Source organism: Pristiophorus japonicus, unplaced genomic scaffold (assembly GCF_044704955.1).
Source record: "Pristiophorus japonicus isolate sPriJap1 unplaced genomic scaffold, sPriJap1.hap1 HAP1_SCAFFOLD_476, whole genome shotgun sequence".
Classification (NCBI taxonomy): domain Eukaryota; kingdom Metazoa; phylum Chordata; class Chondrichthyes; family Pristiophoridae; genus Pristiophorus; species Pristiophorus japonicus.
Window position 1 is genome coordinate 213412 of NW_027254381.1, and position 27923 is coordinate 241334.

General features: G+C 45.1%; 2 protein-coding genes across 9 annotated transcripts in view; one reads left to right on the forward strand and one right to left on the reverse strand.

The window, feature by feature from the left end:
- On the forward strand, positions 1-27856 carry LOC139252680 (zinc finger protein 239-like). 2 transcript variants are annotated; one of them, XM_070873461.1, is made up of 3 exons: positions 1-265; positions 22920-23106; positions 26570-27856. In XM_070873461.1, exon 3 carries the CDS (start codon positions 26932-26934, stop codon positions 27520-27522), a length of 591 nt encoding a protein of 196 aa, XP_070729562.1. In that variant the 5' UTR covers positions 1-265; positions 22920-23106; positions 26570-26931; the 3' UTR covers positions 27523-27856. The 2 variants fall into 2 exon arrangements, with proteins under 2 accessions (XP_070729562.1, XP_070729561.1); XM_070873460.1 differs by lacking the exon at positions 1-265 and having other exon boundaries at positions 22861-23106.
- The window catches only part of LOC139252676 (zinc finger protein 239-like), a 111017-nt gene that overhangs the window by 50884 nt on the left and 32210 nt on the right, over positions 1-27923 (reverse strand). The gene's annotated exons all lie outside the window — the stretch shown is intronic.

Here is a 27923-nt window from a genome sequence, read left to right on the forward strand (position 1 = left end):
ACTAGTTACAGTTTGCCAACCGAAAAATGACCCATTTATCCTGAATCTGTTTTGTGTTAGTTAACAAATCCTCTATCCATTCTGACTGCAGGGGTAGGATTCTACTGTTATTGCTGGTGTTACTCGCATCCTGACTGAATCGTGTTTGTTCTGTCAGTTGGGGTTTGTTCTGCTGAAGTTGATAACCCCGAAAACTGGGCTGGAGTTGAATATTTTGATATTTCAAACAACACAGTGTGTCGATAATTGACGTTTCCAAGATAAGGTGAGACTAATTGATGTCCTGTTACCGACTGCACCATTTTGCACATTTTCTCCTTTCTAATTTGAATATTTCAGTTCTCATACCTTCAATTACTCTTATGGACAAATCCCAGTTCCCCATAAATTTGAGAATACTTCTCCTTACATAAGAACATAAGAAATAGGAGCAGGAGTAGGCTATTCCTCGAGCCTGCTCCACCATTTAACATGATCATGGCTGATCCAATCATTGACTCAGGTCCACTTCCCTGCCTGCTCCCCATAATCCCTTATTCCCTTATAAGTTAAGAAACTGTCTATCTCTGTCTTAAATTTATTCAATGACCCAGCTTCCACAGCTCTCAGACAGTTATAAATCTGTGGAATTCACTGCTTCAGAGAGAAGAAATTCCTCCATCTCAATTTTAAATTGGCAGCCCCTTATTCTAAGATCATACCCCCTAATTCTAGTCTCCTCTATCAGTGGAAACATCCTCTCTGCATCCACCTTGACAAGCCCCCTCATAATCTTATACGTTTCGATAAGATCACCTCTCATTCTTCTGAATTCCAATGAGTAGAGGCCCAACCTACTCAACCTTTCCTCTAAAGTCAACCCCCTCATCTCTGGAATCAACATTGTGAACCTTCTCTGAATTGCCTTCACAGCAAGTATATCCTTTCTTAAATATGGAAACCAAAATTGTATGCAATATTTCAGGTGTGGCCTCACCAATACCCTGTATAACTGTAGCAAGACTTCCCTGCTTTTATACTCCATCCCCTTTGCAATAAAGGCCAAGATTCCATTGTCCTTCCTGATCACTTGCTGTACCTGCATACTAACCTTTTGTGTTTCATGCACCAGGTCCCGCTGTACTGCAGCACTATGCAATTTTTCTCCATTTAAATAATAACTTGCTCTTTTATTTTTTTCTGCCAAAGTGCATAACCTCACACTTTCCAACATTATACTCCATCTGCCAAACTTTTGCCCACTCACTTAGCCTGTCTATGTCCTTTTACAGGTTTTTTGTGTCCACACTGTTTTACCTCCCATCTTTGTATCATCAGCAAACTTGGCTACGTTACCCTCGGTCTCTTCTTCAATATAGGTTGTAGATAATTGGGATCCCAGCACTGTTCCCTGCAGCACCCCACTCGATACTGATTGCCAACCCAAGAATGAACCATTTATCCCGACTCTGTTTTCTGTTAGTTAGCCAATCCTCTATCCATGCTAATATATTACCCCCAACCCCATGAGCTTTTATCTTGTGGTAACCTTTTATGTGGCACCTTATCGAATGCCTTCTGGAAATTCAAACACATCACATCCACTGGTTCCCTCTTATCCACCCTGTTCATTACAGCCTCAAAGAACTCCAGAAAATTTGTTAAACATAGTATATTCTTCAATGCAAGGAGTCTAGGGAATAAGGCAGATGAGCTGAGGGCACAGACAGACACGTGGGAGTATGATATTGTAGCTATTACTGAGAAATGGCTAAAAGAAGGGCAGGAATGGCAGCTCAACATTCCTGGTTACAGGGTTTTCAGACGAGATAGAGATGGGGGTAAAAAAGGAGGGTGCATTGCAGTATTGATTAAAGAAACAATTAAAGCTGTGAGGAGGGATGACGTGTCAGAAGGATCATCAAATGAGGCTACATGGGAGAACTGAAGAAGGGACAGTCACACTGCTGGGGATGTACTATAGACCCCCAAAGAGTCAGAGGGAGACAGAAGAGCAAATATGTAGGCACATTTCTGACAGGTGCAAAAACAATAGGGCAGTAATACTCGTAGATTTCAACGACCCTAATATTAACTGGGATAGAATTAGTGTGAATGGTATAGAGGGAGCAGAATTTTTAAAATGTATTCAGGAGAACTTTTTTAGCCAGTACGTAGCAATCCCAGCAAGAGAGGGGGCGGTTCTGGACTTAGTTTTAGGGAATGAAGCTTGGGCAGGTGGAAGGGGTATCAGTGGGAGAGCATCTTTGGTGCTGATGATCATAATTCAGTCAGATTTACGGTAGCCATGGAAAAGGACAAAGATGGACCAGGAATAAAAGTTTTCAACTGGGGAAAAGCTAATTTTACTCAGCTGAGATGTGATTTCGCCAAAGTGGACTGGAAACAGCTACTTGAAGGTAAATCAGTGTCCGAGCAGTGGGATGCATTCAAGGGGGAGATAGAGGGTTCAGAGCAAGTACGTTCTCCTAAAGAGAAAGGGTGGGGCTAATAAATCTAGAGGGACGAACATTTACTTTAGCCACTCTTCCTTTTTATATACCTGTAGAAACTCTGTTTTTAGATTTCTTGCTAGTTTACTTTCCTAATCTATCTTCCCTTTATTATGTTTTTAGTCATTGTTTGCTGGTTTTTCAAAGTTTCCCAATCCTCTAGCCTCCCACTAATCTTGGCCATTTTGTATGACATTGTTTTCAATTTGATACCCTCCCTTATTTTCTTAGTTAGCCACGGATAGTTATCCCATTTGTTAAAGTCTTTCCCTCTCATTGGAATATATTTTTGTTGAGAGCTATGAAATATCTCCTTAAATGTCTGCCACTGTTCATCAACCGTGTTACACTTTAAATCTATTTTCCCTGTCCACTTTAGCCAGCTCTGCCTTCATACCTTTGTAGTCTCCTTTATTTAAGCTTAGAACACTGGTTTGAGATCCAACTTTCTTACCCACCAACTGAATTTGATATTCAACCAAGCTATGATCACTCTTTCCCAGTGGATCCTTTACCAGGAGATCATTTATTAATCCTGTAAAAATTATGAGGACAGGTTGCACAGACTAGGCTTGTATTCCATTGAATATAGAAGATTAAAGGGTGATCTAATTGAGGTGTTTAAATGATTAAAGAAGTTGATCGGGTGGATGGAGAGAAACGATTTCCTCTGGAGGAGGAGTCCACAACAAGGGGTCACAACCTTAAAATCAGAGCCAGGCCGTTCAGGGTGAGGTTAGGAAGCACTTCCTCACACAAATGCTGAGTGGCTGTTTCTCTTGGCTCGAGAGTCCAGAACTAGAGGTCAAAGTCTCAGGATAAGGGGTTGGCCATTTAGGACTGAGATGTGGAGAAATTTCTGTAGTCCGAGGGTTGTGAATCTTTGGAATTCCCTACCCCAGAGTACTGTGGATGCTGAGTCGTTGAATATATTCAGGGCTGAGAGAGAGAGCTGTTTGGACAGTAAAGGAATCATGGGATACGAGGATAGTGTGGAAAAGTGGAGCTGAAGAACAAGATCATATTTCTGATGTTCTTAAAGCCGAGTGGAAATCTGGAACTCTGTTCCCCATAAAACTGAGGCTGGGACAATTGAAAATTCTAAAACTGAGATAGATAGATTTCCTTAGGCAAGGGTATTAATGGCGATGGAACCAAGGCAGGTAGACAGAGTTAAAATACTGATCAGCCACAATCTAATTGAATGGTGGGACAGGCTCAAGGGGCTGAATGGCCTATTCCTGTTCCTATGTTCCTACTTACAGTGATGACTTTTGCAAACAGCTTTCACAGGGGATTAGAAGGTGAGGATATGCAGACAGGATTAAACCTGGGTCCCTCCTGTTCCTATGACTCAGTCACACTGGGCGTTACCTGTACCCACTGAGCCATTGGGAGGAGGGTCCAGTGACCCTGCTGGAAAATGCACGTGTGAGGCCTCAGGTGAGGACAGTGGAATAGCTTGTCGACACTCACTGTCGAGGTTCACACGGAGATTGGGCACAAGGGTCACATATTGGAGAGAAATTGGTGAGTGTAGAACTGAACCCAGCCAAAGTCAGCACCTTCAGGGGAGGCGAGGGAGAGGCACCAGTGAGTGTGGAACTGAACCCAGCCAGAGTCGGCAGCTGCAGGTGAGGGAAGGGATTCACTCAGTCATCCACCCTGCTGATACACATGCGAGTTCACACTGGGGAGAGGCCGTTTACCTGCTCTGTGTGTGGGAAGGGATGCAGTACGTCATCCAACCTGCTGAAACACCAGCGCGTTCACAAGTGACTGCAGGGGTTGGAATCTGCTGTTATTACTGCTGTTAATCACATCCTGACAGAACCATGTTCATTCTGACAGTTGGGGTTTGTTTCTGCTGATGTTAATAACCCTATAACTGGGCTGGACTTTAATATTCTGGATATATTGCTGATTGTGTTCTCGGGGCTGCAGTGTCCATTTAAGAAACACTGTGTGTTACCTTTCCCCTTAATTCAGCGACTCTCAACAGAAATTCAGTTTGGAATAAAATTATGAACTTTTACTTTAATTCTAAACTGATCTTTGGTACAAAATCTACAATAGTGTGTGAAAGTTTCCACTGAATAAAATCTCCAATTAGAAAAAGCTTGCTGACAATTCTTACTGACTTGCACATTACACACAGTGGCCCCTCCATTATCCTCCAGAAAGAAGGGGAATGGGAATTGGTGGGGAATCCGTGTCCCCAAATGTTGCCCCTCCCGTCTGGTGTAGCAATCCCCTTGGCACGGGAATAGAGACAATCCAGACCAAAACTGTGCACAGTACTCCAGGTGTGGTCTTACCAACGCCCTGTACAGTTGTAGCAGGACTTCCCTACTTTTATACTCCATCCCCCTTGCAATAAAGGCCAGCATTGCATTTGCCTTCCTGATCACTTGCTGTACCTGCATGCAAACGTTTTTAGTTTCATGTACAAGAACCCCCAGATCCATCTGTACTACAGCATTTTGTAATAGTCCCCATTTAAATAATTTATTTTTTTATTTTTCCCACCAAAGGGGATAACTTGACATTTTACCACATTATAGTCCATCTGCCAGATTTTTGCCAGCTCATTGAGCCTATCTATATCCCTTTGTAGTTTATATGTGTCCTCCTTTCAACTTGCTTTCTCACCCATCTTTGTATCATCAGCAAATTTGGCTACGTTACACTCAGTCCCTTCATCCAAGTAATTAATATAAATTGTAAATAGTTGAGGCCCCAACACTGATACCTGCGGCACCCCACTAGTTACTGATTGCCAACCAGAGAATGACCCATTTATCCCGACTCTCTGTTCTCTGTTAGTTAGCCAATCCTCTATCCATGCTGATATATTACCCCCAACCCCATGAACTTTTACCTTGTGCAGTAACCTTTTATGTGGCAACTTGTCAAATGCCTTCTGGAAGTCGAAATGCACCTGATCCACTGGTTCCCCTTTATCCACCCTGTTCATTACATCCTCAAAGAATTGCATCAAATTTGTCAAACATGACTTCCCCTTCATAAATCGATGCTGACTCTGCTTGACCGAATTTTGCTTTTCCAAATGTCCTGCTACTGCTTCTTTAATAATGGACTCCAACACTTTCCCAACCACAGATGTTAGGCTAACTAGTTTCCCGCTTTTTGTCTGCCTCCTTTTTTAAATAGGGGCATTACATTTGCAGTTTTCCAATCTGCTGGGACCTACCCAGAATCCAGGGAATTTTGATAAATTACAACCAGTGCATCCACTATACCTGCCGCTACTTCTCTTAAGACACGAGGATGCAAGCCACTCCGCTGCTCTTGCCTCATAACCCTGCAAATCTTTCCAACTCAAATATTTATCTCTTTTGAAAGTAACGTGAATCTGCTTCCATCACCCTTACAGGCAGTGCATTCCAGGCCATAACATCTGGCTGCTTAATTTTTCCCCCTCATGTAACATCTGGTTCATTTGCCAATCACCTTAAATGGGTGTCCTCTGGTTACCGAACCTTCTGACACTGAAAATTGTTTCTCCTTATTAAGAGAGTTGGTGGGCTGGAGGAGGTTACAGAGATAGTGAGGGGCGAGGCCTTGGTGGGATTTGGACAAGGAGTATTTTAAAGGTTGAAGCCACCAGCTGTCTCTCCCAGTGCAGAATGTGACTCACTGCTAACAGGAAAGATTTTTGTTTAACGACTAAAGATGCATAATGAGGGTAAATCAATCTCTGTACCTTTAACTAACAGCAACATTGACCCCCGACACTGTAAATTGTTTCTCATTATAGAAGCATAGAAATTTACAGCACGGAAGGAGGCCATTTAGGCCCATCGTGTCTGCACAGGCTGACAGAGAGCTATCCAGCCTAATCCCACTTTCCAGCTCTTAGTCCGTAACCATGTAGGTTATAGTACTTCAAGTACACATCCAAGTATTTTTTAAATGTGGTGAAGGTTTCTGTCTCTACCAACCTTTCAGGCAGTGAGTACCAGACCCCACACCACCCTCTAGGTGAAGAAATTTCCCCTCTAATCCTCCTACCAATTACTTTAAATCTATGCCCCCTGGTTGTTGACCCCTCTGCGAACGGAAATAGGTCCTTCCTATGCACTCTATCTAGGCCCCTCTCAATTTTATACACCTCAATAAGGTCTCCCCTCAACCTCCTCTGTTCCAAAGAAAACAAACCCAACCTATTAAGAGGGTTGCTGGGCTGGAGGAGGTTACAGAGATAGGCAGGGGTGAGGCTTTGGAGGGATTTCAACAAGTGGAGGAGTATTTTAAAGGCTGAAGCCGCCAGCTATTCCTCCAGCACAGAATGTGACTCACTACCAATAGGAAGGATGTTACTTTAACTATTACGACTGAATAATGAGGGGAAATCAATCTCTGTCCCTTTAAGTAACAGTGACATGGTAAGAGGGAAATGAATGATCTTTTCAACATCTATTCCACTTGGCACTGAAGTGTCTGGAACTCATAATAGGAACTCTTGGGAAACAAGATATTGACAAATGTTAAACTGTTATGTTGAGAAAACAAACCTCGATTTAACTGTTAAAAGATAAATTCTTTAAGAGGGCTTCACACTGACTCACCTGACAGCCCGACTCAGGCTCCAACCCTCAAGCACCTCGATTGGCTGCAGAACACGCTGCTGCCTTGGCCCACCTGTCATGGCCTACTCCTGCACCTATTTTCTATGTTGCTATAGCAGAATGGGGTATTGAAGTTGCATGTTCAGCCATGAACTCGTTGAGTGGCGGTGCAGGCTCGAAGGGCCGAATGGCCGACTCCTGCACCTATTTTCTATGTCATGTATGCAACCCCAGGCAACCTGTATAATTCTGCCACCAGAGGGCTTACCTGTTGGAGTCCCAAGGGATCCCAGCATCCCTTGGGAGCACTGTATATAAGCAGGCCTCCCACGCTGTACCAGCATTCTGGATGGAGTCTGCATAAAGGAGCTAAGATCACATTTACTCATTGTCTACAGTACTCAGTTGCATTACTTTATTATGAGCATAACAATTGGCGATGAGATAACGAACAACCACGCTTAAATGAAGAGAACTGTTGGTATCCTGGAGAAATTCTCAGAAGGGGACGATTAGGAGGCCTTCGTGGAGCGAATGGACCAATGCTTTGTAGTCAACGAGCTGGAAGGGGATAAGAACACTGCCAAACGAAGGGCGATCCTCCTCACCGTCTGCGGGGCATCAACCTATGTGGCCTCATGAAGAATCTTCTCGCACCGATGGAACCAACAACCAAATCCTATGAAGAACTGTGTACGCTGGTCCGAAAGCACCTAAATCTGAAGGATAGCGTTCTGATGGCGAGGTATCGATTCTACACGTGTCAGCAGTCTGAAAGCCAGGAAGTGACGAGCTACGTCGCCGAACTAAGGTGCCTTGCAGGACATTGCAAATTCGATGGATTCCTTGAGCAAATGCTAAGAGACTTTTTTGTGCTTGACATTGGCCATGAGGTTATCCTTCGCAAACTGTTGACTGTTGAAACACCGAATCTGAGCAAAGCCACTAACTCACCTACTCATTCCCACTCACTCACTCATCCACCCACTCACTTACTCACTCACCCACTCACTCCACACACTCACCCACCCACTCACTCACCCACTCACTCATTCCACTCACTCACCCATCCACTCACTCACTCACATTCACCAAATCACTCACTCACTCACTCTCCCACTCATTACTCACTCACTCCGATGTTGGGGAAGTCCAGAACTAGGGGACACAGTCTAAGGATAAGGGGCAGGCCATTTAGGACTGAGATATGGAGAAACTTCTTCACTTAGAGAGTTGTTAACCTGTGGAATTCCCTACCACAGAGAGTTGTTGATGCCTGTGCATTGGATATATTCAAGAGGGAGTTAGATACGTCCCGTACAGCTAAAGGGATCAAGGGGTATGGAGAGAAAGCAGGAAAGGGGTACCGAGGGAATGATCAGCCATGATCTTATTGAATGGTGGTGCAGGCTCTAAGGGCCGAATGGCCTACTCCTGCACCTATTTTCTATGTTTCTATGATAGCCCAGGCATTTATGTCCACCAGCGATAACACCAAACATATTTCACAGCATAAAGAGGTTTCAGCAAGTACTGTACACAAAGTAACATCGTTTTCAGGCAGAAATGCATATGACAGAACGTAAACGCCGGCAGCTGCATGACCTCAGATGACCCAGAGCCCACCATCAACCATTAATTCGAGGCAGTTAACACCTTGTTGGTGCTGTGGAGGTGATCATCGAGCCCATCAATGCCGCTTCAAACACTATGTGTGCAAAGGCTGTGGAACAATGGGACACCTCCAGCGAATGTGCAGATGAGCTGCAAATCCTGTAAACCACCACGTTGCAGAGGAGAACAGATCCATGGCGGATCAGGCTGAACTAGAGACTCGAACCGAGGAGGCACGAGTGTACAGGGTATACACCTTCACCACCGATCATGCTAAAAGTTTAACTGGACGGAATTCCAGTATCCATAGAACTGGACAAGGGTGCGAGGCAGTCTATCATGAGCAAAAAGGCCTTCGACAGGCTGTGGTGCAACAAGGCACACAGGCCCAAGCTTAGCTCCGTTCATACCAAGGTAAAAACTTACACTAAAGAGCTCATCCCTGTAATTGACAGCGCAGCAGTAAAAGTCTCCTATGATGGAGTAGTGCATGAACTCCCACTATGAATTGTACCAGGAGATAGCCTCACACTGTTCGGCAGAAGCTGGCTGGGAAAAATCCATTGGAATTGGGACAGTATCCGAGCATTCTCATCCATCGACAACACCTCGTGCCCAGGTTCTGAGCAAGTTCCCGTCATTGTTTCAGCCAGGCATCAGCAGTTCCTCGGGGTCACAGGTGCAGATCCACTTGGTTCCTGGTACACACAAGGCATGGGCGGTACCATATATGATGTGAGAGAAAGTGGAAATTGAGCTGGACAGGCTGCAGTGAGAAGGCATCATCGCGCCGATGGAGTTCAATGAGTGGGCCGGTCCTATTGTTCCAGTTCTAAAAGGTGACAGCACGGTCAGAATTTGTGGGTACTATAAAGTAATGATTAACTGTTTTTCGCTGCAGGACCAGTACCCACTATCTAAGGCAGATGACCTATTTGCGACTCTGGCTGGAGGAAAGACATTCACCAAGTTGAACCTGGCTTACATGATGCAGGAGCTGGTGGAATCTTCAAAAGGCCTCACCTGCATCAACACGCACAAAGGTCTGTTCATCTACAATAGGTGCCCATTTGGGATTCGATCGGCCGCGGCAATTTTCCAAAGGAACATGGAGAGTCTGCCACAGTCGGTTCTGCACACCGTTGTTTTCTAGGACAACATACTGGTCATAGGTCGGGACACCATCGAACACTTGCAGAACCTGGAAGAGGTTCTAAGTCGGCTAGATTGCGAGGGACTCGGGTTGAAATGCGTGAAGTGTGTTTTCCTGGCACCAGAGGTCGAGTTCTTAGGGAGAAGAACCGCGGCAGACGGCATCAGACCAACCGACACCAAGACAGAAGAGCCATCAAGAACATGCCGAGACCACAGAACGTGACAGAGCTGAGGTCGTTCCGGGGACTCCTCAACTATTTTGGTAATTTCCTACCCGGTTTAAGCACCTTGCTAGAACCCCTACATGTACTACGCAAGGGAGACAACTGGATATGGGGGAAATCACAAGAGGCTGCTTTTGAGAAAGCCAGAAATCTGTTATGTTCCAACAAACTGCTTGTCTTGTATAACCCATGTAAACGTTTAGTGCTAGCTTGCGATGTGTCTTCATACAGGATCCGGTGTGTGTTACAACAAGCTAACACATCGGGAACATTGCTACCAGTCGCCTATGCGTCCAGGAGCTTGTCCAAGGCCAAAAGGGCCTATAGCATGATTGAAAAAGAAGCTCTGGCATGCGTTTACGGGGTGAAAAAAATGCACCAGTATCTCATGTTTGGTCTCATGTTTGAGCTGGAAACTGATCATAAGCCGCCCATATCGCTATTCTCAGAGAGCAAAGGGATTAGTACCAATGCCTCTGCCCGCATCCAAACATGGGCGCTCATGCTGGCTGCATACAACTATGTAATCCACCACAGACCAGGCAGAGAAATGCGCTGATGCTCTCAGTCGGCTACCATTGCCCACCACCGGGGTGGAAATGGCACAGCCTGCAGACTTGCTCTTGGTGATGGATGCATTTGCAAACGAAAAGGCACCCGTTCCAGCCTGCCAGATCAGGATCTAAACCAGCCAGGATCCTTTACTATCCCTTGTAAAAAAACTGTGTCCTCCATGGGAGCTGGTCCAGCGTCCCAGCGGAAATGCATGAAAGATCAAGCAGTTCCAATGGAGCAAAGACGAAATGTCCATACAGGTGCACTTTCTTTTGTGGGGTAATCTCGTGGTTTTGCCCAAGAATCATAGAAACATAGAAATTAGATGCAGAGCAGGCCAAATGGCCCTTCGAGCCTGCACCGCCATTCAATAAGATCATGGCTAATCATTCAACCTCAGTACCCCTTTCCGCTTTCTCTCCATACCCCTTGATCCCTTTGGCCGTAAGGACCATATCTAACTCCTTTTTGAATATATCTAACGAACTGGACTCAACAACTTTCTGCGGTAGAGAATTCCACAGGTTCACAATTCTCTGAGTGAAGAGGTTTCTCCTCAGCTCGGTCCTAAATGGCTTACCCCTTATTCTTAGACTGTGACCCCTGGTTCTAGAACTCCCCAGCAACGGGAAAATTCTTCCTGCCTCGAACTTGTCCAGTCCCATCAGAATTTTATATGTTTCCATGAGACCCCCTCTCATTCTTCTAAACTCCAGTGGATACAAGCCCAGTTGATCCAGTCTTTCTTGATATGTCAGTCCTGCCATCCCGGGAATCAGTCTGGTGAACCTTCGCTGCACTCCCTCAATAGCAAGAACGTCCTTCCTCAGATTTGGAGACCAAAACTAACACAATATTCCAGGTGTGGCGTCAGCAAGGCCCTGTACAACTGCAGTAAGACCTCCCTGCTCCTATACTCAAATCCTCTAGCTATGAAGGCCAACATGCCATTTGCCACCTTCACTACCTGCTGTACCTGCATGCCAAACTTCAATGACTGATGTACCATGACACCCATTTCTCATTGCACCTCCCCTTTTCCTAATCTGTCACCATTCAGATAATATTCTGCCTTCCTGTTTTTGCCACCAAAGTGGATAACCTCACATTTATCCACATTATACTGCATCTCCCATGCATTTGCCCACTCACCTAACCTGTCCAAGTCACCCTGCAGTTTCTTAGCATCCTCCTCACAGCTCACACCGCCACCCAGCTTAGTGTCATCTGCAAACTTGGCGATATTATACTCAATGCCCTCATCTAAATTATTGATGTATATTGTAAATAGCTGGGGTTCCAGCACTGAGCCCTGCGGCACTCCACTAGTCACTGCCTGCCATTCTGAAAAGGACCCGTTTATTCCGACTCTCTGCTTCCTGTCTGCCAACCAGTTCTCTATCCACGTCAATACATTAAACCCAATACCATGTGCTTTAATTTTGCACACTAATCTCTTGTGTGGGACCTTGGCAAAAGCCTTTTGCAAGTCCACATACACCACATCCACTGTGTCCACTCTACTAGTTACATCCTCTAAAAATTCTAGAAGATTTGTCAAGCATGATTTCCCTTTCATAAATCCATGCTGACTTGGACCGATCCTGTCACTGCTTTCCAAATGCGCTGCTATTTCATCTTTAATAATTGATTCCAACATTTTCCCCACCACCGATGTAAGGCTAACCAGTCTAGAATTCCCTGTTTTCTCTCTCCCTCCTTTTTTAAAAAGTGGTGTTACTTAGCTACCCTCTAGTCCATAGGAACTGATCCAGAGACAATAGAATGTTGGGAAATGATCACCAATGCATTCACTATTTCTCGGGCCTTAAATACTCTGGGATGCAGCCTATCAGCCCCTTGAGATTTATCGGCCGTCAATCCCATCAATTTCCCAAACACAATTTCCTGACTAATAAGGATTTCCTTCAGTTCCTCCTTTTTGCTAGACCCTCGAATCCCTAGTATTTCCGGAAGGTTATTTGTGTCTTCCTTAGTGAAGGCAGAACCAAAGTATTTGTTCAATTGGTCTGCCATTTCTTTGTTTCCCATATAAATTCACCAGATTCTGTCTGCAAAGGACCTACGTTGGTCTTCACTAATCTTTTTCTCTTCACATATCTATAAAAGCTTTTGCAGTCAGTTTAAATGTTCTCTGCAAGCTTCCTCTCATACTTTATTTTCCCCTCCTAATTAGACCCTTTGACCTCCTCTGCTGCATTCTAAATTTCTCCCAGTCCTCAGATTTGCTGCTTTTTCTGGTCAATTTATATGCCTCTTCCTTGGATTTAACATTGTCCCTAATTTCCCTTGTTAGCCACGGTTGAGCTACCTTCCCCTTTTTATTTTTTACTCCAGACAGGGAAGTACAATTGTTGAAATTCATCCATGTAATCTATAAATGTCTGCCATTGCCTATCCACTGTCAACCCTTTAAGTATTATTTGCCAGTCTATCCTAGCCGATTCACGTCTCATACCATTGAAGTTACCTTTCCTTAAGTTCGGGACACTAGTCTCTGAATTAACCCTGTCACTCTCCATCTTAATAAAGAATTCTACCATATTATGTTCACTCTTCCCCAGGGGGCCTCGCACAACAAGATTGCTAATTAATCCTCTCTCATTACACAACACCCAGTCTATTATGGCCAACTCTCCAGTTGGTTCCTCGACATATTGAACTGGAAAGCCATCCCTCATACACTCCAGGAAATCCTGCTCCACCGCATTGCTACCACCTTGGTTAACCCAATCTAGATGTAGATTAAAGTCACCCATGATAACTGCTATATCGCTAATTTCTTGCTTGATGCCATTCCGAACCTCACTACTATTGTTTGGTGGTCTGTCCACAACTCCCACTAGCGTTTTCTGCCCTTTGATATTCCGCAGCTCTACCCATACAGATTCCACATCATCCAAGCTAATGTCCTTTCTTACTGTTGCGTTAATTTCCTCTTTAACTAACAACGCTACCCCACCTCCTTTTCCTTTCTGTCTATCCTTCCTGAATGTTGAATACCCCTGGATGTTGAGTTCCCTGCCTTGGTCACCCTGGAGCTATGTCTCCGTAATCCCAATTATATCATAATCTTTAATAGCTGCCTGCGCAGTTAATTCATCCACCTTATTACAAATACTCCTCGTATTGAGGCACAGAGCCTTCAGGCTTGTCTTTTTAACACTCTTTGCCCCTTTAGAATTTTGCTGTAATATGGCCCTTTTTGATTTTTGCCTTGGGTTTCTCTGCCCTCCACTTTTACTATTCTCCTTTCTATCTTTTGCTTCTGCCCCCATTTTATTTCCCTCTGTCTCTGTGCATAGGTTCCCATCCCCCTGTCAGGGAAACGTTCATACGTGACCTACACAGTACCCATCCAGGGATAATAATGATGAAAGCTATAGCCAGATCCCATGTGTGGTGGCCCGGCATCAAGGTAGACTTAAAGTTGTGCATGCGCCAATGCAACAGTTGCTCTCAACTGAGTAATGCACCCAGAGAGGCACCGCTAAGTTTGTGGTCATGGCACTCCAAACCGTGGTCGAGGATCCACGTTGACTTTGCGGCCATTCCTGTTTTTGGTTGTTGTGGATGCTTATTCAAAATGGATTGAATGTGTAATAATGTCTGTAAGCATGTTCCCACTGCCACATCGAAAACCTACGAGCCATGTTTGCCACACATGGCCTGCCCGATGTCCTTATCAGTGACAATGGGCCATACTTCATCAGTGCTGAATTCAAGGAATTCATGACCCGCAATAGGATCAAGCACTTCACATCTGTCCCGTTCAAGCCCACATTCAATGGTCAGGCAGAATGTGCAGTCCAGACCATCAAGCAAAGCTTGAAATGCGTGTTGGAAGGTTCCCTGCAAACCCGCCTCACCCGAGTCCTGCTCAGCTACTGCACCAGACCCCACTCGCTCACCGGGGTTCCTCCAGCCGAGCTGCTCATGAAAAGGGCGCTCAAAACAAGGCTCTCTCTTGTCCACCCTGATCTCCATGATCACATCGAAGACAGGTGGCATCAATAAAACATGTACCATGATCGCGCAAACTTGTCACGTGATATTGAATCAATGACCCTGTATTTGTACTCGGTTATGGATATGGTCCCAAATGGCTTGCTGGCACTGTCATAGCCAAAGAAGAGATTAGGGTGTTTCAGGTCAAACTTGCCAATGGACTAATATTCAAAAAGGCTTTGGATCAAATCAAACTGTGATTCACAAACAGCCACGAGCAACCCGATGAGGACACCACCAACATCGACCCTCCAACATACACACGGTTGACCACGAAACTGAACTCACCATCCCCAGCAGCCCAGCAAGGCCAGCTGTCCAGCTGTCCAGCAGCCCAGCGAAGAACCAACCAACTCACTCACACCCGCATTTCTACCGAGTCTATCGACAAGGGAGCGAAAAACCCCAAATCGTCTCACCCTGTAAATAAGAGTACTATTGACTTTGGGAGGGAGTGATGTCATGTATGCAACCCCAGGCAACCTGTATAATACTGCCACCAGAGGGCTTACCTGTTGGATCCCAGCATCCCTTTGGAGCACTGTATATATGCTGGCCTCCCACACTGTACCAACACTCTGGAGTCTGAATAAAGGAGCTAAGGTCACACTTACTCATTGTCTACAGTACTCAGTTGAATTACTTTATTATGAGCATAACACCACCGATCTCTGAGCTCTCTTCCTGTTGGTTCCCAGGGCAATCAATTAACACTCGCCAACATTATGCTGCCAGATTAAGTTGACGGGCGCAGAGGAAGTAATAAATTAAGGCCGTGAATTTGAGTTAAGAAATAAAATTAGAGAAGCATGAATAAATAAATGAGGAGAGGCAATATAAACTAAAGGGTACAATCCTAAAGGGGGTGCATGAACAGTGAGAACTGTGGGTTTACGCGCACAAATCGCTGAAGGTGGCAGAAAAGGTTGAGAAAGCAGTTAAAAAACTTACAGGATCCTGGGCATCACAGAGGTGAGGCAGACAAAAGCAAGGAGGTTATGATGAACCTTTGTAAAACACTGGTTCAGCCTCAACTGGAGCAGTGTGTCCAATTCTGGTCACCGCACATTATGATGTGAAGGCCTTAGAGAGGGTGCAGAAAAGATTTACAAGAATGATTCATGAGATGAGGGACTTCAGTTACGTGGATAGACTGGAGAAGCTGGGGTTGTTCTTCTTTGAGCAGAGAAGGTTGAGAGCAGAATTGATAGAGGTGTTCAAAATCATGAGGGATCCAGACAGATTAGATAGAGTGGTTGCAGGGTGGCCAAGACTGAGAATTAAACATACAGGGGTATCTGACGATTCGGAAAGATAGACAAGAAGGGAAAGGAGGTGGGGTAGCTCTGTTAATAAAGGATAATATCAGGGCAGTTGTGAGAGACGATATTGGCTCTAATGAACAAAATGTTGAATCATTGTGGGTGGAGATTAGAGATAATAAGGGGGAAAAGTTTATAGGCCCCCAAATAATAACTTCACGGTGGGGCGGACAATAATCAAGGGAATAATTGAGGCATGTGAAAAAGGAATGGCAGTAATCATGGGGGATTTTAACCTACATATCGATTGGTCAAATCAAATCGCACAGGGTAGCCTTGAGGAGGAATTCATAGAATGCATACGGGATTGTTTCTTAGAACAGTATGTTACAGAACCTACAAGGGAGCAAGCTATCTTGGATGTGCTCCTGTGTAATGAGACAGGAATAATAAACGATCTCCAAGTAAAAGATCCTTTCGGAATGAGTGATCACAGTATGGTTGAATTTGTAATACAGATTGAGGGTGAGGAAGTAGTGTCTCAAACGAGCGTACATAAGAACATAAGAACATAAGAATTAGGAACAGGAGTAGGCCATCTAGCCCCTCGAGCCTGCTCCGCGATTCAAAAAGATCATGGCTGATCTGGCCGTGGACTCAGCTCCACTTACCCGCCCCCTCCCCATAACCCTTAATTCCTTTATTGGTTAACAATCTATCTATCTGTGATTTGAATACATTCAATGAACTAGCCTCAACTGCTTCCTTGGGCAGGGAATTCCACAGAATCACAACCTCTGGGAGAAGAAATTCCTTCTCAACTCGGTTTTAAATTGGCTCCCTCGTATTTTGAGGCTGTGCTCCCCTAGTTCTAGTCTCCCCTACCAGTGGAAACAACCTCTCTGCCTCTATCTTGTCTATCCCTTTCATTATTTTTAAATGTTTCTATAAAATCACCCCTCATCCTTCTGAACTCCAACGAGTAAAGACCCACTCTACTCAATCTATCATCATAAGGTAACCCCCTCCTCTCCGGAATCAGCCGAGTGAATCATCTCTGTACCCCCTCAAATGCTAGTATATCCTTCCTTAAGTAAGGTGACCAAAACTGCACGCAGTACTCCAGGTGCGGCCTCACCAATACCCTGTACAGTTGCAGCAGGACCTCCCTGCTTTTGTACTCCATCCCTCTCACAATGAAGGCCAACATTCCATTCGCCTTCCTGATTACCTGCTGCACCTGCAAACTAACTTTTTTTTGGGATTCATGCACAAGGAGCCCCTGTTTTATTATTACCCCTGTTTTATTATTTAAAGGGGCTGCTCCTGAAATTCTGGCTGCACTTCAGTCCCACACTCCTGATCTTTGGGCACCCTGTGCGGAGGGGAGCGGGTAGGTCCGAGGGCCTCCTCATAGGACTGCTCCTGAGCACGGCCAAGTGTGCCATCAGCCGGTCCAGGCAGCGGGCGGTCGAGGGGGTCGTTCAACCTGACTGCCTGCCTCTCTTCTGCGCATACATCCGTGCCAGGGTGTCCTTGGAGATGGAGCACGCGGTGTCCACTGGTATGCTCGCGGCCTTCCGCGAGAGGTGGGCACTGGAGGGACTGGAGTGCATCATCACGCCCGGCAACCAAATTTTTATTTGATTTTATATTTTAAAGTTTAATTTGTTTTAATTGCCGGTGTTTTTAGTGTCCCCCTCCCCTTTTATAGGGGGCACTTGGAGAAAAAAATATGATTTTAGTGCCCAAAAAAAACTTTTTAAAAAAACAAACAAAAAAAATACAAAAAACAAAAAAAAAGGGCCTTGTAAATGTTTGGTGCGTCCCCCAGATCGGGGGGCCACGATTTAATGTTTTCGTTTCCCCCAAAAGAGTTCATGCACAAGGACCCCCAGGTCCCTCTGCACCGCAGCATGTTGTAATTTCTACCCATTCAAATAATATTCGCTTTTACGGTTTTTTTCCCCAAGGTGGATGACCTCACATTTTCCGACATTGTATTCCATCTGCCAAACCTTAGCCCATTCGCTTAACCTATCTAAATCTCTTTGCAGCCTCTCTGTGTCCTCCACACAACCAGCTTTCCCACTAATCTTTGTGTCATCTGCAAATGTTATTACACTACATTCTGTCCCCTCTTCCAGGTCACTTATGTATATTGTAAACAGTTGTGGTCCCAGCACTGATCCCTGTGGCACACCACTAACCACTGATTTCCAACCCGAAAAGGACCCATTTATCCCGACTCTCTGTTTTCTGTTAGCCAGCCAATTCTCTATCCATGCTAATACATTTCCTCTGATTCCACGTACCTTTATCTTCAGCAGTAACCTTTTGTGTGGCACCTTATCGAATACCTTTTGGAAATCTAAATACATCACATCCATCGGTACACCTCTATCCACCATGCTCATTATATCCTCAAAGAATTCCAGTAAATTAGTTAAACATGATTTCTCCTTCATGAATCCATGTTGCGTCTGCTTGATTGCACTATTCCTATCTAGATGTCCTGCTGTTTCTTCCTTAATGATAGCTTCAAGCATTTTCCCCACTACAAATGTTAAACTAACCAGCCTTTTGTCTGCCCCCTTTTTTAAACAGAGGCGTTACATTAGCTGCTTTCCAATCCGCTGGTACCACCCCAGACTCCAGAGAATTTTGGTAGATTATAACGAATGCATCTGCTATAACTTCTGCCATCTCTTTTAATACCCTGGGATGCATTTCATCAGGACCAGGGGACTTGTCTACCTTGAGTCCCATTAGCCTGTCCAGCACTACCTCCCTAGCGACAGTGATTGTCTCAAGGTCCTCCCTTCCCACATTCCTGTGACCAGCAATTTTTGGCATGGTTTTTGTGTCTTCCACTGTGATGACCGAAGCAAAATAATTGTTTAAGTTCTCAGCCATCTCCACATTTCCCATTATTAAATCCCCCTTCTCATCTTCTAAGGGACCAACATTTACTTTAGTCACTCTCTTCCGTTTTATATATCGGTAAAAGCTTTTACTATCTGTTTTTATGTTTTGCGCAAGTTTACTTTCGTAATCTATCTTTCCTTTCTTTATTGCTTTCTTAGTCATTCTTTGCTGTTGTTTAAAAATTTCCCAATCTTCTAGTTTCCCACTAACCTTGGCCACCTTATACGCATTGGTTTTTAATTTCTTCTAAACTCCAGTGAATAAAGGCCCAGTCGATCCAGTCTCTCCTCATATGTCAGTCCTGCCATCCCGGGAATCAGTCTGGTGAACCTTCGCTGCAATCCCTCAATAGCAAGAACGTCCTTCCTCAGATTAGGAACCAAAACTGAACACAATATTCCAGGTGAGGCCTCACGAAGGCCCTGTACAACTGCAGTAAGACCTCCCTGCTCCTGTACTCAAATCCGCTAGATATGAACGCCCACATACCATTTGCCTTCTTCACCATCTGCTGTACCGCACGCCAACTTTCAATGGCTGATGTACCATGATACCCAGGTCTCGTTGTAACTCCCCTTTCCTAATCTGCCGCCATTTAGATAATATTCTGCCTTCATATTTTTTCCACCAAAGTGGATAAGCTCACATTTATCCACATTATACTGCATCTGCAATGAGTTTGCCCACTCACCTAACCTGTCCAAGTCACCCTGCAGCCTCTTAACGTCCTCCTCACAGCTCACACCGCCACCCAGCTTAGTGTCATCTGCAAACTTGGAGATAGTACACTCAATTCCTTCACATAAATCATTAATGTATATTGTAAATAGCTGGGGTCCCAGCACTGAACCATTCCACTAGTCACTGCCTGCCATTCTGAAAAGGACCCGTTTATCCCGACTCTCTCCTTCCTGTCTGCCAACCAGTTCTCTATCCACGTCAGTACATTACCCCCAATACCATGTGCTTTGATTTTGCAAACCAATCTCTTGTGTGGGACCTTGTCAAAAGCCTTTTGAAAGTCCAAATACACCGCATCTACTATCCTGAAAAAATTCTAGAAGATTTGTCAAGCATGATTTCCCTTTCATAAATCCATGCTGACTTGAACTGATCCTGTCACTGCTTTCCAAATGCGCTGTTATTTCATCTTTAATAATTGATTCCAACATTTTTCCCACTACTGATGTCAGGCTAACTGGTCTATAATTACCCGTTTTCTCTCTCCCTCCTTTTTAAAAAAGTGCCGTTACATTAGCAACCCTCCAGCCAATATGAACTGATCCAGAGTCGATGGACGGTTGGAAAATGATCACCAATGCATCCACTATTTCTAGGGCCATTTCCTTAAGTACTCTGGGATGCAGACGATCAGGCCCCGGGAATTTATCGGCCTTCAATCCCATCAATTTCCCTAACACAATTTCCCGCCTAATAAGGATTTCCTTCAGCTCCTCCTTCTCACTAGAACCTCGGTCCACTCATATTTCCGGAAGGTTATTGGTGTCTTTCTTCGTGAAGACAGAACCAAAGTATTTGTTCAACTGGTCTGCCATTTCTTTGTTCCCCATTATAAATTCACCTGAATCTGACTGCAAGGGACCTACGTTTGTCTTCACTAATCTTTTTCTCTTCACATATCTATAGAAGCTTTTGCAGCCGGTTTTTATGTTCCCAGCAAGCTTCCTCTCAAACTCTATTTTCCGCCTCCTAATTAAACCCTTTGTTCTCCTCTGCTGAATTATAAAATTCTCCCAGTCCTCAGATTTGCTGTTTTATCTGACCAGTTGATATGCCTCTTCCTTGGATTGAACACTATACTTAATTTACCTTGTTAGCCACGGTTGAGCCACTTTCCCCATTTTATTTTTACTCCAGACAGGGATGTACAATTGTTGAAGTTCATCCATGTGATCTTTAAATGTTTGCCATTGCCAAGCCACCGTCAACCCTTTAAGTCTCATTCACCAGTCTATTCTAGCCAATTCATGTCTCATACCATCGAAGTTACCTTTCCTAAGTTCAGGACCCTAGTCTCTGAATTAACAGTGTCACTCTCCATCTTAATGAAGAATTCTACCATATTATGGTCACTCTTCCTCAAAGGGCCTCACAAATAAGAGTGCTAATTAGTCCTTTGTTATTACACATCATCCAGTCTAGAATGGACAGCCCTCTAATTGGTTCCTCGACATATTGGTCTCGAAAACCATCCGTAAAAGACTCCAGGAAATCCTCTTCCACCGCATTGTTACCAGTTTGGTTAGCCCAATCAATATGCAGATTAAAGTCGCCCATGATAACTGCTGTATCTTTGTTGCACGCATCCCTAATTTCTTATTTGATGCTATCCCCAACCTCAATACTATTGTTTGGTGGTTTGTACATAATTCCCACTAGGGTTTTCTGCCCTTTGGTATTCCATAGCTCCACCCATACTGATTCCACATCATCCAAGCTAATGTCCTTCCTTACTATTGCACGAATTTCCTCTTTAACCAGCAACGCCACCCCATCTCCTTTTCCATTCTGTCTATCCTTCCTGAATGTTGAATACCCCTGGATGTTGAGTTCCCAGCCTTGGTCACCCTGGAGCCATGTCTCTGTGATGCTAATTACATCATATCCGTTAACAGCTATCTGTGCAGTTAATTCCTCCAGCTTATTACGAATACTCCTCGCATTGAGGCACAGAGCCTTCAGGTTTGTCTATTTAACACACTTTGCCCCTTTAGAATTTTGCTGTAATGTGGCCCTTTTTGCTTTTTGTCTTGGGTTTCTCTGCCCTCACTTTTACTTTTTTTCTTTCTACTTCTGCATTCTACTCTGTTCATCTACACTCACTAATTCCTGGTATTGTTGTTGATGTACAAAATTCTAAATAAATGACACTGCACTGTGAACAGCACTTAATTACAATTGTTGACATTTACAATGGGTTTGCTTCTGCCCCCATTCTACTTCCCTCTGTCTCCCTGCATAGGTTCCCATCCCCCTGCCATATTAGTCTAACCCCTCCCCAACAGCACTAGCAAACACTCCCCCTAGGACATTGGTTCCGGTCCCTCCCATGTGCAGATCAATTGTACTGGTCCCACCTCCCCCAGAACTGGTTCCAATATCCCAGGAATTTGAATCCCTCCCTTCTGCACCACTGCTCAAGCCATGTATTCATCTGAGCTATCCTGTGCTTCCTACTCTGACTAGCACGTGGCATTGATAGCAATCCTGAGATTAATACCTTTGAGGTCCTACTTTTTAATTTAGCTCCTAGCTCCACAAATTCGTCTTGTAGGACCTTAAACAGAACAAGTCTGGGGGTTGATATGATAGAAGGCAAACTAGGTGAGAAGTGATATAAGTTAGATTAAGAAAAAGCACTAAAATGGAACATCACTTGGTCTCCTGTGATCACGGAGCAATCAAATATTCGAAACACTGTGTTTGAAACACAGATAATTTATTCAATATTTAGACAGGGTTTTAAATTCCAGCTCAGGTATAGGGGTTATTAAGTTCATCAGAAACGAACAAGAGCTGCCAGAATGAACATGGTACAGTGCCCAGTGAAATCACAGTAAATCCTGTTCTATTCACAAATGTAGCCTTTCTCCTCAACCCATTTAAAACTGAGATGACGAGGAATTTCTTTTCTCAGAGGGTTGTAAATCTGTGGAATTCTCTGCCCTAGAGAGCAGTGGAGGCTGGTTCATTGAATATATTTAAGGCGGAGATGGACAAATTTTTGAGCGATAAGGGAGTAAAGGGCTCTGGGGAGCGGGCAGGGAAGTGGAGCTGACTCTATGATCAGATCAGCCATGATCTTATTGAATGGGGAGCAGGCCCGGGGGTCCGGGTGGCCCACTCCTGCTCCTATTTCTCATGGTCTTATGTACTCAGCATGCCCCGCGGGGAAGAATGTGCTGCACCCAGACTACAGGAGCTCAGTGCGCAGGCGCGGGTCCTGGGGGGGCGGGGGAGGGGCTTTGGAGCATGTGTGGTGCGGGTAATGGCGGAGGCAGTATGTTTTGGGTAGGTTCCTCAGAAGTGTCCTTTTCATCGGTACAGAGCGGAGTAATGAACCAGCGGGGAGCCGGAGAGGCTTCATAAACAACCGGTGCCCGCCGCAAGCCCGAAATAATAACCGGAATATCGGCGGTTGCAGCTTCGGGGCTTTCTCCCGGCCACAGGCCCAGGCTAACGGCGGACATTTTGGTGTAGGAAGTCAGTTTCAACGGTCTGCCCTCTATATTCAGTGAGTAGCAAAGCGCATGCGCGGCCATGTTGGTGCAGGAACAATGTGAATGATGTCAGTGTCTGGAACTGAACCCAGCCAGAGTCAGCACCTTCAGGGGAGGGAAACCAGTGAGTGTAGAACTGAACCCAGACAGAGTCAGCACCTTCAGGGGAGGGGAACCAGTGAGTGTAGAACTGAACTGAGCCAGAATCGATGGTGAAAACTGGGAGTGGAGGGGAAACTGTCGAGAACATAAGAAATAGGAGCAGGTGTAGGCCATTTGGCCCCTTGAGCCTGCTCCCCATTCAATAAGATCATGGCTTATCCGATCATGGATTAGGTTCCAATTCCCCGTCCGCTCCCCATAACCTTTTACTCCCTTATCGCTCAAAAATGTGCCTATCTTCACCTTAATTATGTTTCACTCTCCATCTTAATAAAGAATTCTACCATATTATGGTCACTCATCCCTAAGGGGCCTCGCATAACAAGATTGCTAATTAGTCCTCTCTCATTACACATCACCCAGTCTAGGATGGCCAGCCCTCTAGTTGGTTCCTCGACATATTGGTCCAGAAAACGATCTCTAATACACACCAGGAAATCCTCCTCCACCGCATTGCTACCAGTTTGGTTAGCCCAATCAATATGTAGATTAAAATCGCCCATGATAACTGCTGTACCTTTATTGCACGCATCCCTAATTTCTTAATTGATGCTGTCCCCAACCTCACTACTACTGTTTGGTGGTCTGTACACAACTCCCACTCGCGTTTTCTGCCCTTTGGTATTCCGTAGCTCCATCCATACTGATTCCACATCATCCAAGCTAATGTCCTTCCTTACTATTGCATTAGTTTCCTCTTTAACCAGCAATGCCACCCCACCTCCTTTTCCATTCTGTCTATCCTTCCTGAATGTTGAATACCCCTGGATGGTGAGTTCCAAGCCTTGGTCACCCTGGAGCCATGTCTCCGTGATGCCAATTACATCATATCGGTTAACAGCTATCTGTGCAGTTAATTCGTCCACCTTATTCCGAATACTCCTCGCATTGAGGCACAGAGCTTTCAGGCTTGTGTTTTTAACACACTTTGCCCCTTTAGAATTTTGCTGTAATTTGGCCCTACACTTTAACCATCCTACACTTTAATCTATTTTCCCAGTCCACTTTTGCCCAATCTGCCCTCATACCTATGTAGTCTCCATCATTTAAGCTTAGAACTCTGGTTTGAGATCCAAATTTCTCACTCTCTATCTGAATTTAAAATTCAACCACGCTATGATTACTCATTCCAAGGGGCTCCTTTATTCGGAGATTGTTTATTAATCCTATCTCATTACACAGGACCAGATCTAAGATAGCCAGCACTTCAGAGGAGGAGAGAGAGAGGAAACCAGTTATTGTAGAACTGAACCCAGTCAGAGTCAGCACCATCAAGGGAGCAGAGAGTGGTGAACATTTGATTGAAGAACTGAACCCAGCCAGAGTCAGCACCATCAGGGGAGCAGAGAGTGGGAAACGTGTGATTGCAGAACTGAACCCAGCCAGAATCACCACCATCAGGGGAGGGAGAGGGAGGGGAACCAGTGAGTGTAGAACTGAACCCAGCCAGAGTCAGCACCATCAGGGGAGGGGAGGGAGGGGAACCAGTGAGTGTACAACTGAACCCAGCCAGAGTCTGCATAAGAACATAAGAAGAAGTAGGTCATACGGCCCCTCGAGTCTGCTCCACCATTTAATACGATCATGGTTGAGCCGATCATGGACTCAGGTCCACTTCTCTCTCTGCTCCCCATAAACCCTTATTCCCTTATCGATTAAGAAATTGTCTCTCTCTGTCTTAAATTTATTCAATGAGCCAGCTTCCACAGCTCTCTGAAGCAGCAAATTGCACAGATTTACAACCCTTTGAGGGACGACATTCCTCCTCATCTCAGTTTTAAATGGGCGGCCCCTTATTCTAAGATTATGCCCTCTAGTTCTAGTCTCCCCTATCAGTGGAAACACCCTCTCTGCATCCACCTTGTCAAGCTCCCTCATAATCTTATACGTTTCGATAAAATCACCTCTCATTCGTCTGAATTCCAATGAGTAGAGGCCCAACCTTCTCAACCTTTCCTCATAAGTCAACCCCCTCATCTCCGGAATCAACCTTGTGAACCTTCTCTGAACTGTCTCCAAAGCAAGTATATCCTTTCTTAGATATGGAAACCAAAACTGTATGCAGTATTCTAGGTGTGGCCTCACCAATACCCCGTATAACTGTAGCAAGACATCCCTGCTTTTATACAACATCTCCTTTGCAATAAAGGCCAAGATTCCATTGGCCTTCCTGTTCACTTGCTGTACCTGCATACTTACCTTTTGTGTTTCATGCAGCAGGACTCCCCAGGTCCCGCTGTACTGCAAATTTTTCTCCATTTAAATAATAACATGCTCTTCGAATTTTTTTCTGCCAAAGTGCATAACCTCACACTTTCCAACATTATACGCCATCTGCCAAATTTTTGCCCACTCACTTAGCCTGTCTATGTCATTTTGCAGGTTTTTTGTGTCCTCCTCGCACATTACATTTCCTCCCATCTTGGCTACATTACACTCGATCCCTTCATCCAATTCATTAATCTAGATTGTAAATAGTTGGGGGCCCAACACTGATTCCTGCAGCACCCCACTAGTTACTGATTGCCAAACCGAGAATTTATCCCGAATCTCTGTTTTCTGTTAGTTAACCAATCCTATCCATGCGAATATATTACCCCCAACCCCATGAACTATTATCTTGTGCGGTAACCTTTTATGTGGCACCTTGTCAAATACCTTCTGGAAGTCCAAATACACCACATCCACTGGTTCCTCTTCATTCACCTTGTTCCTCAAAGCCAGAGTCAGCACTTTTAGGGGAAGAAAGGGAGGGAAACCAGTGAATGTGGAACTGGGCCCAGCCATAGTCAGCACCTTCAGGGGTGGAGAGGGAGAGGAACCAGTGAGTGTAGAACTGAACCCAGCCAGAGTCAGCACCTTCAGGGGTGGAGAGGGAGGAGAACCAGTGAGTGTAGAATTGAACCCAGCCAGAGTCAGCACCTTCAGGGGAGGAGGGGGAGGGGAACCAGTGAGTGTAGACCTGAACCCAGCCAGAGTCAGCACCTTCAGGGGAGGAGAGGGATGGGAACCAGTGAGTGTAGAATTGAACCCAGCCAGAGTCAGCACCTTCAGGGGTGGAGAGGGATGGGAACCAGTGAGTGTAGAACTGAACCCAGCCAGAATTGGTGGTGAAAACTGGGAGTGGAGGAGAAACAGTGTAGAAATGTGCGATGGGTTTGGATTTCAGCACAGCAGGAGGGACAATGTGTGGGATAGGGATTTACAGCTTTGGAAGAACAAGAGAGGAAAGAATGTTCCATGGAAACTAGTTGTGTCTATCCTGAATTTCTGTCTTGTACTGACAGCGATGAGTTTTATTACCTCCTTTTACAGAATATTAGAAGGGGAGATTTTCAGACAGGAAACACAAACCAAACATCACGTCAAGATCTGACGGAGTCAATCGATTCATCAGGACCTGAATATCATCGGCCTTTGAAAGTGGAAGGAGAAATGTTTGTCTGTTCTGTCTGTGGGAAAAGATTTCAAACATCAGTGTGACTGGAAAAGCACCGAGACACACACACCCGAGTGAGTGTTCCAGTGCACTGCCTGTGGAAAGAGCTTTAACCAATTAAACAGCCTGAAAAATCATCGCACCATTCACAGCGCGAAGAAACTGTAAACGTGTTGTGTGCGTGCGCGAGGCTTCAACCCATCGTCCGACCACGGAGAGTCTCAAGGATACCCGCACCATGGAGAAACCGTGGAAATGTGGTGACTGTGGGAAGGTATTCAGATCACCGTCTAAGCTGGAAATTCATCGACGCAGTCACACTGGGGAGAGGCCGTTCACCTGCTCAGAGTGTGGGAAGGGATACACTGGGTCATCCCAACTTATAGCTCATCAGCGAGTTCACACCGGGGAGAGACCGTTCACCTGCTCTGAGTGTGGGAAGGGATTCACATGTTCAGCCGACCTGCTGAGACACCAGCGAGTTCACACTGGGGAGAGGCCATTCACCTGCTCTGAGTGTGGGAAGGGATTCATTCAGTCATCCTACCTGCTGATACACCAGCGAGTTCACACTGGGGAGAGGCCATTCACCTGCTCTGAGTGTGGGAAGGGATTCATTCGGTCATCCACCCTGCTGATACACCAGCGAGTTCACACTGGGGAGAGGCCATTCACCTGCTCTGAGTGTGGGAAGCGATTCACTGCGTCAACCAAACTGCTGACACACCAACGAGTTCACACTGGGGAGAGGCCATTCACCTGCTCTGAGTGTGGGAAAGGATTCACTACGTCATCCCACCTGCTGACACACCAGCGAGTTCACAAGTGACTGCAGGGGTTGGTATCTGCTGTTATTACTGCTGTTAATCACATCCTGACTGAACCATGTTCATTCTGACAGTTGGGGTTTGTTTCTGCTGATAATAACCCGATAACTGGGCTGGACTTTAATATTCTGGAAATATTGCTGATTGTGTTCTCGGGGCTGCAGTGTCCATTTAAGAAACGCTGTGTGTAATCTTTCCCCTCAATTCAGCGACTCACAACAGAAAGTTAGTTTGCAATAAAATTATGAACTTTTACTTGAATCCTAAATTGATCTTTGGTACAAAATCTGCAATCGTGTGTGAAAGTTTCTACTGAATAAAATGTCCAATTAGAAAGAGCTTGCTGACAATTCTTACTGACTTGCACATTACACACAGTGGCCCCTCCATTATCCACCAGAAA

What these genes read in the sequence shown, in the direction of transcription:
- LOC139252680 (XM_070873461.1), top strand. Translation starts at nt 26,932, where the DNA reads ATGGAGAAACCGTGGAAATGTGGTGACTGTGGGAAGGTATTCAGATCA.